A 9,264-nucleotide genomic window follows, 5' to 3' on the forward strand; every position below is an offset into this window, starting at 1 on the left:
AAAAAAAAAAAAAAATCAATAAAAGTATTGATTTACAAAAGGATAAGCAGATGACCATACAAACGTACAGTGATGCAAATCAGTATTTGAACATCCAAACTCTGTATTTCTCAATGACAGCCCAGAAACCTGAATGATCTAGAGGAGATCTAAGTGGAGAAGTGGGCCAAAATCCCCCCTCCAACCTGGTGAAAATGTAATCACAAACAAAAAATACTATTCAAAATATTAGTATTGATTTTCTCATGTGTTCAAATGCTCATTTGCAGCAGTTGCTACAAATTAATTATTTGAAAAAATATCAGACAATGTTTGACTTTTTTAGATTTTGTGTCTCACTGTAGAACCTAAAGTTTCCGCCCCCTCCATGACTTCTAAAGGGGAAAACTTGATCTTCAAATACTCATTTTCCTCACTGTGTGTTAATTTCCTGACCTGGCTCCTCCCTTCACATCGGGTTAATAAAAATTCTCAATTCTCTTTTGTTCCATTATATGTCAACTTTTTTGTGCGATTAAAATACACCATAAGGGACTTCTTTTTATGCTAATCTAAAAATATGAAATATTGTGGCCTCCCACAAAGCAGTCTGACTGAAGAGTCACTTTGAGAGTTGGAAGCGACCTTGAGTGTGATCTTTTTGAGTTGTTTATTTTACAGAGAAGTACTTCGGCATGTCCTTTAGTTCATTCCAAGACTCTTAAATAGCTCAAAAACCAGCCAGAAATTCATGTTCCATTAAAACTTTTGTACCATTAGTGGAGTTTATAAGAAACGCTGGAGGCCTTCACACTGCAATAACACAAAATTCCACCAAGTATGTTCTTAAAAAGACAAAACGCACTAGTAACTTTTCAGCAAAGGTGTAAAAACTTAGTTTAAGAAATTAAACTGTAAAATTCTTGTTGATTTATTTGACTTTTTTAAGCAATGTCCCTATGGAGACATTTTTTTCCAGACGTTTTTTTCAGTATACCGAAAAAAATGTTTTTTAGTTTGTTTACACAATATTTTTAAGAAAACGTTTAACTACCTTGCCTGATTTAGAAAAATTGGAAAACCTTGCTTCATAATTTTAAGACAGATTTATCTTAAAATATGTAATTCTAATCTAACTTTAAGATGAGTATGATTTAGAAATAACAATAGCTGAATTTTAAAAATATGATACAGTTTTTGGGAAAAGAGTATAAATATACGGTACTTATATTTAAGAAAAAACATTTTTTTTAGTAAAACAAACATTTTAAGTCATGATCTAAGTTGATGATTCTAAGTTATAAGAGAATAAAATACTTTTCACTTAAATTCAATATTTTAATTCAGAAAAAATGATGTTGCTTATCTCATTTATTCTAATAGTCTTGTTTTAATTTAATGAGAAATTAAGATCTTTGGTCTTTATTTTATATTTTTCTACATAAAACCATGTGGATATCCAAGGTCTTTTGGAGGAAGTGGTAATATATCATATTAATATTATTAATACGGACTGTAAGGAACGTGATCCTGCGCTTATGAAAGTACCTGCAGTCAGAGCCCGTCCGGGTTTCTGGGTAAAAGGTAACATCAATACCCAGCATGCCTTTTTTTTTAGCCTGAACATGCCAACAGAAATAAATGCCACAGCAGCAGATTTCCTCATCTGATTACTGCTGTGCCGTCACCAAAGTCATTGTTTTTGCCATTTCCACTGCTAGACTATCAGATCAGACAAGTGTGCTGAGGCGGATGAGGAAACTTTTTCACATTTGTCAGCAAATGAAAAAAAAAAAAAAAAAATCTGATAAGAATTGCATGTCTGTTTCAAATAAGTGTGCATCACGTTTCACCTCACTGGTATTTGATGACATTTATTTCAAGCTTCTTTCAGCTAGAATGACACTAAATACAATTCTAATTAATAGGTAACTGTTTTGACTTGCAAAGAAGATACATAAAAATATAATTAGGTAGTACTTATATTTGCTATTATACAGATATATAAATATACATTGAAGTCCTACATAAAATTAAGTGAGAAAAGCTAATTTCCTCAACTGTTCAGTTCTATTGATTGTTGCTCTGATATTTTGAAAAATTCTACTTTTTTTCTATAAAATTGTCCTGAATTTGAGTTTATTTTTATGATTTTTTTGTCTTTTAGATCGGTGGCCGGCTGTTGTTCTCTATGAGGTCATAAAGGAGGTGCCCCTCCGCAGGTGGAAGGAGTTCCTGCGGCTGCTCTCGGTGAACGATCAGCAGATGGAGCGCATCGAGCTGGAGACCGGTCTGGGTTCCTTAGAGAAACAGTACCAGATGCTGCGGCTGTGGAGCCAGCACTCGTCCGCCAGCGTGAAAGATATTTTCTCCTCCTTATACTACATGGATCTGTCCGGCTGCGCCCAGCGTCTGCAGGAAAGTCTGGAGAAGCTGAGGCAGATGCCCGAGGAGGCCGACAGCTACGTCTAAACCCGCCGAAGCAGGGCAGGATGCTGCGGCTGAAAATGCGAATACAGTTCCCGTGGTGATACAGTTGGGGGGGGGGATTAAATTTTAAGTCTTGAAAAGAAGTTTCCTACATACATCACTAGCTATGTTTTCTAATGTGGTGCAACCACAGAGTACCACAATGATGTCAGCAGTTGCCTTCTACAAATATGACATTTCAGACACAGGAGGTTTCATTTGGCCCCAATTTCTTAAGTTGTGTTTTGACACACAAACGTAGCTGATCGTTGTCATTCAGAGAATTGTAGAGTAGGTTTACTTGTGAAGTTTGAATTTGAAGTTGATGCTGACTTTTTTTTTTTGTAAAGAATGAACTGCAAACCACACCGTAGATTCAACACGAATATAGAGTTGTTTGCTTATTTGGTGCTCAGTTAAGGTCAAAGGTTTCACTGTTCTTCAGGGCAAATGGGCTTTAAAAGTTTTTGATTCAATTCTTCAGTTTTCAAAAGTACAACAGCATATTAAAATCCCAGGGGCAGAGCTACGGGGGGAAAAGGGGGGCAGCTGCCCCTCCAGCAAAAAGCTTTGCGTTACAAAATTTGTGTCAATATTAATCTCTTTATTCATAAAGATGTACAAATCATTGATAAAAGTTCCTTTAAGAATAATAATAATAAAGCAGCCAGAAATATGTATAAAAGACTCTAGCTCCGCCCCTGCCCAATCCAGTCATCTTTTGATGTGTTTTTAAGGTGTTCCTGGTCTCTTAGACTACGGTCTCAAAGTGCCACATGACCTAAATGTAATTTTTACAGTAAATTCAGCACCGCGATATTAGTAATCAAGAGGTGGCAGTAAAATTTTTATACAACGCGTAGGTGGCCACTGAAGTTTTAAGAAAAAGTTTACATTATACGACGACCAAATGGTTTTTCTCTAAAAGTTCACATCAATGGGCGCCCTGGCACATTTTGTGGTTGCCAGGTGAGCATTACACCATTGCAAAATGTGTATCTATGACGAAAACAGTTTTACTGGATAATGTGTAAATATCCATAAATTCGTTAGCCTGGGGTTATATAGAAGACGCGCCATTCTGCACGCCTGATGGCTGCTGTCTACATCCATGGCCACGTCAAAAAAAAAAAAAAAGATCTTGAAGGGTGCCTCCCCATCCGTTTTTAGCGAAAACAAAAAACAAAAAACTTCCAAAAAGAGTTTACAATGATTTGACTACAAATAAACCCTCAGAAATGCCGTTGGAAGAATGCATTTGAAATACACAGAAAACATAATTTCATTAGAGTGGGTGTCTAAGTGGCATTTAACCACTCTTTATGAAATTCTGAAAAAGTTATCACCCCCAAAAAGTCTAGTGAATTTCCTGATCTCAACTCTAACCTTTTGCCCCTCAAATTTTGGGCTGGCATTTATAAAGTTCAGCAAAGAGGACCTGTGGTTTTCTGGTACAGTACTGACATGTGACCGTGTTCACGAGTAGATATGAGAGGAAATCCCACTGCTTTCAGTGCTTTGAGGACATGTGCTGAACGCTCTATCATTTGATCAAAGTCAAATGTTTTCAGTTGTATATTTAAACCATGTGACATGAAATGTCAAAGCGACTGAACTGCAGTTTTTTTTTCTTTTTTCATGATCACGTCTGACATTATCCTTATATGGCTTGTCGTGAAACCCTTCGAGTAACGCTCACTGATCGCTGCACAGCCTTCACAAAGGAAAGGACTAAACCAAAATCCCCAAAGGACGTCAGGCTTTCAGTTTCCAACTAAATGGTGTCAGGGTGCAGCTGGCTGGGTTTTTCCTCGTGGTGTTCGGGTATCTCACTTTGAGAGATTTTTTTATGTCAACTGCTTCAGCATTCTGACAGGAAAGAGCCACTTTCCAATGAATAATTATTGATTGTTATTTTCATGTGTTTTAATGTATCATTTGTGTGAATATTCTTGACTTATTTTGAATTTTCTGAACATATTTAAGAATGTTTTTATACTTTGTATTGCAGCATTTAAGACTTGTGTTTTCTCTGGGACCTCATATAATAACATGCTTTAATATATATATTTTAAAAATAAAGTTGAAAACAACAACATAGACTTATTCTTTATTTATTTTATTTTTTATTCTTTTTACTAAATGATTAGAGATAAGCCAGAAATCAGGAAGTTCAGTTTTTTTAGTTTGGAAATGAATAAAGCTTGTGACAGAAACATATTTAAAATAACTTCTGGGATTTGCAGCCTTCTAACTTTTAAGGAGAGACTTGAAACTGAGGTGTCAGCTTTACGCAAACCCCTGTGCAAATGATAGGAAGTGGAACAGCTTTGCGCTCTAGTGTGGTCAGCTTTGGCGCATGAGCGTCAGTGGTTTCCACGGGTAACCAGACTTGCTCTGTTCCGGGAAGAGAAAGAACTTTATCCAGACTTTAAAGCCTTCCCGGTAAGTTTCTGTTACAGGCGTTCTCCTAAGCTTTTGTAGGTTTCGAGGTCGAGGTTTGGCTGTTGATATTTTAAATATTCTTTAACTAGTGTGGGGAGAAAAAAAAAAGAGTCTAGAGCTTCTGTTGTGAGCAGAAAGTCGGTATCCTGGCAACCCTGATCACAAACGGATTAAATTTCAGGCTTGGGTCCCACATGCTAAAAGAGGGAAGAGTGAGAATTATAGGCCACTCAAATAAAAAGTATCAATATTTGACTCAAATATGCAGTTTATTAGGCTTTGGCAAAAAACTTCATGGGTGTCTTCAAACTGCTAAGTGTGACAATAGTCTCTGTGCTGTGAAGGAGAGAAATTTCTCTGGAGATTAGACAGAAACTCATAGACAAACACATAGAAAGGTAAAGGTTCAGAAGACCATCTGTGAGCAGCGTCATGTTCTTGTAAATTTAGCTTCACTTATTCAGAAGCTGCAGGTCCACAGGGTATCTGTGCAAAAACAGGTCCTGTAGAAAAAAAAATCAAACATTGTTTGACAGATTAGATTTTTTTTTAAATGAGCAAAAATATTGCTTGTGGTAAGAAAATGGTCATGAATTCTTATTTTAAGAAAAAGATTCTATGTATTTTTCTAAGCAGTTTTGCAATTGAAAGATTTTCTTTATGAGGTTACTTTTCTTGCAAGACAGAAAGTAAGAATTCTTCATATTTCACATTTTTTATCATATTTAACCCATGAGAACCCAGAAATATGTTTCCATAAAGTGAAAACTATGTGGGACATACCACAGAACCATTTTTTGATGTTTTTCTGTGACATTGATGTAACTGTGGGTTCCTGTGGGTTAGGATTCAGTTTGCAGTGTGCACGTGCCTGCAAGAAAAAAGTTGCTGACAAACTGAAGAAATGGATCACACACTTTCATTCATTCATGAATGAATCACACATATGGTAACCAAAAAGCTTTGAACAACAACCAATGGGGCAAAATGAAAGATGCTGTAGAAACCCATAAATCTGAGACAACTGGAGCAGTTTGGTAATCAGAAGTGAAACAGTTGACTAATGCAGAAACCTCAAAGTCAATTACGGAAAAAAGTCAAATTTAAAAGTGTTTCCATTGGTCTTTTAATTACCATTTTGCCATTTTTATTAAGTATTTAATCATAAAACGTGTTGTTTTCTAGAACAGTTTCTGCAGAGCAGTAGTGGTACATTAGAAATTTGCCTCTCAGTTTTGTGTGGGGCTGTTTGCACACAATAAGCCTGCCCTGACTTCCCACCATCCCTTTATTTACACTCTCTCCCGCTACCTTACAGCACCTAAAAACCCCAACCTAACATTAGCGGTACAACCAAAAATGCTGAGCAATATTAGAACTATCCAGATGTTCGTGGGTCTATGTGACTGCAAGTATGCATCAGAATGGAGTGGAACAGGGAGCTTGAGGCCCACTCATCGTATTTTCTGTCACATATAAACTATTTTTCCAACAGTTTTTTGTCTGCTCCTGATTCACGATTTGATAACAAAATTTCAGAGATTCAATTGTAGGTTGAATTCTTGATATATGTCCTCCATCGTGACAAAAATTCACACCAAAAACACCATTTCATTGTAGTGGGTCTTTACGTGAACCAGTAAAGTATGAAAATACTGACAACATTCAACCAATAATTTAATCTCAAACATCTACAATATCTGCAGTATTTTCCATAAGTTTGCTCTTCATTGACTCTTCTCTCTTCTGGTTCATGAAACTATTTTTGTCAGTGCTTCCACCACCACTGTGCTTGAGAATTTGTATAAAACCAATAATGAAATACTCAGTCTAATATTGTATATATTCTTTATGTTCTCCCTCATGAGGAAAATGTCACAAGAAAATGTTAAAAACACCCAAAAAAATCATTTTGATTCGAGTTGGTTTTTAAAAGGTTGTGCACCAAACATTCAGTTCAGCAACACATCCAAAGAAAAGGTTTGATTTCCAGAGGTTGGTTGTCAACTTATTTTTCAATTTGTTACTTTGATTTGTCCTCTCTTCCAGTTTTCCAAAATCTCTGGATTACTATATTTTCATTTTGCTGAAGAAAATAAAACAGAGGGCGAGGAATCCTCCTGACCATGACTGCTCTGGTTCGACCTGAAGTCGGCGCTTCGAAGCTTTGTGCTGATGCAGACGAGCTGCTTGCTGCTGGAGACCTGGAGGGAGCCACCTCCCTGTACATGTCTGCCTTCACGACCAACGCCTCCACCGCCATGTCACACATGAGGAAACTAGACAAGCTGAGCCTGGAGGAGGTCATCCTCACTCTGGAGGGATGGCTGGATGGGAACACTCCGCCTGCTAAGTGTCATAATAAAGGCATTGCAGCTGTTTTCTTGTCCACGCTCAGCCCCAGCAACCTGTCAGCCACCATTTTTAAAATGGAATCTCTTCTTCAGAGCGGTGGGCATGGATGTGAGGAGATATTTGCTCGCTGCACTGATCTGCTCGAGGGCAAGCGAAACCCTCCTCCGGATGGTTCCTGTCGTGTGCTGTTGGAGATAACTCGAGGTCTGGCCTACTTTCTGTGCAAGCCTCACAGTTCAGAGAGTGTGAGGCTTTACCTCAAAGCTTATCGTGATAACAAACTGGAAACTGTAAAGTTAATGCAGAACAGGCAGTCTGTGCATCTGCCTAAACTAGTGAAGGCTTTTAAGAATCAAATAACCTCCGTGCATCCTTTTCTGATGTTTGACCACAACTTAGCAGAGACTAAAAAGCAGAATGATGACTTAGATCCAGAAGAAGTCTCCACACTCATTGAATTCTTACTCACACTTTCACAACATGACACAGACGTACTTGAACTGCAAGCAGCACATTTGTTCTTGACAAGAAGGTTTTCAGACAGTGCAGAGATTTATTCCGCTCTTCTGCAAAGAGCTGATAAAACCCCTTTATCCCAAGAGAGAAAAGCCCGACTCTTGACCTGTCGCGCAGCGGCCTGCCTGTCAGCAGGAGGCAAAGCTGCAGAGGACTGCCAAGATCTGGGTGAAGCATTCGACGTCCACCCTGCCACCGCTCGAGTCTACTTCCAAAAGCTCTTCACCGATCACGCCACAGGGATAGCAGCTCGCAACCATCTGCGTCAGCAGGCGGAGAGAGGTCTGTCCGACTTCAGAGACAAGGTCTTAACCCGGGAAGACTTTCGATCCTCAGAAGGAGCTGAGCTCCTGGACCCCGCCATCACGTCTCTACGAACACTTTGCCATCTGGAGCCTAATGGAGGAGGAAGGGAGCTGAGGGTCCGACTGGCTGACTGTCTTCTCCTCAGAGGGGAGCACCGGGAGGCGCTCTCCATTTGCAGCCAGCTCGCAGCCGCCCCAGGACAGCAGAGCTATCAGAACACAGTCCATGTCCTTCGTGGGTACGCCCGTCTTCTGTCTGATGACCACAGAGGGGCACTAGAGGACTTCCAGGCTGTGATTGAGCACAGCACTCCTCACCCCTCCAGCTGTGTGAGGGCCCTTTGTGGCAGAGGGCTCCTGCGCATGATGGCTGGCTCTAACTACCTCACTGCTCTGGACTACATGACAGCCACCAGACTCCACCCCCAAGAAACGGCGCTGACAATCCGCTGCTTGGTGCCGTGGAACTACAGGGGGCTGCTGGTGACGGTTCTTCTAGAGCAGGGACGAGCTGTTCTGGAGGAGGTGGCTCTACACAAGTCCACATCCAACTTTAGTGACGACCCTCAGCAGCTCCTCCAGGAGGACAAGCAGCAAGCCCCAAAGAGAGACAACAACAGATCAGGGTGTGTTTAAAGTATTTGTATACATCAATTACTACACAATCAGCTGAATTTCTGGGTTTGTGCATTAGATCTTCTGCAGGTGTCCAGTCTCTCGCCGCCTTGCTGATGGAGCTCCAGCCTGGTGGTGTTGGGCCTCACTTACTTGCAGCAGATGCTTTGTACCAGCTCGGTAGGGTGGAGGAGGCCTACAGGTTACTCCTCTCGATTGGGACCATCCCTCCTCGTGGACCCACCCTGGCCCGCCTCGCTCTGCTGCAGCTACACAGGGGCTTTCTTTACGACACCAATCAGGTCCGCCTGTGTAAAGTCATCTTAATATATATATATCCATCCATCCATTTTCTTGACCGCTTCTTCCCTTTCGGGGTCGCGGGGGTGCCGGAGCCTAATCGGGCTGCTGATGGGCGAAGGCGGGGTACACCCTGGACAGGTCGCCAGTCTGTCGCAGGGCCTCAATCATACACACATTCACTCTCACATCCACACCTAGGGGCAATTTAGAGTCAGCAATTAACCTATGAAGCATGTTTTTGGACGGTGGGAGGAAGCCGGAGTCCCCGGTGAAAACC

At 40.3% G+C, this 9,264-nt stretch overlaps 2 protein-coding genes across 2 annotated transcripts in view; both read left to right on the top strand.

The window, feature by feature from the left end:
• Positions 1-2,473, top strand: part of si:ch211-112c15.8 (tumor necrosis factor receptor superfamily member 1A) — a 6,993-nt gene extending 4,520 nt beyond the window's left edge. Inside the window, exon 7 of the mRNA XM_036213017.1 lies at positions 2,147-2,473. Coding sequence (XP_036068910.1) covers positions 2,147-2,451 — 305 coding nt within the window. The 3' untranslated portion in view covers positions 2,452-2,473. The remainder of the gene's footprint in view (positions 1-2,146) is intronic.
• Positions 2,474-2,483: 10 nt separating this feature from the next.
• ttc34 (tetratricopeptide repeat domain 34) overlaps positions 2,484-9,264 on the top strand; it is a 12,164-nt gene continuing 5,383 nt past the window's right edge. Inside the window, exons 1-3 of the mRNA XM_024293676.2 lie at positions 2,484-4,893; positions 6,943-8,695; positions 8,764-8,986. Of these exons, the coding sequence (XP_024149444.1) occupies positions 7,020-8,695; positions 8,764-8,986 (1,899 nt within the window). The 5' untranslated portion in view covers positions 2,484-4,893; positions 6,943-7,019. The remainder of the gene's footprint in view (positions 4,894-6,942; positions 8,696-8,763; positions 8,987-9,264) is intronic.

Source organism: Oryzias melastigma, linkage group LG7, assembly GCF_002922805.2.
Source record: "Oryzias melastigma strain HK-1 linkage group LG7, ASM292280v2, whole genome shotgun sequence".
NCBI classification, from domain to species: domain Eukaryota; kingdom Metazoa; phylum Chordata; class Actinopteri; order Beloniformes; family Adrianichthyidae; genus Oryzias; species Oryzias melastigma.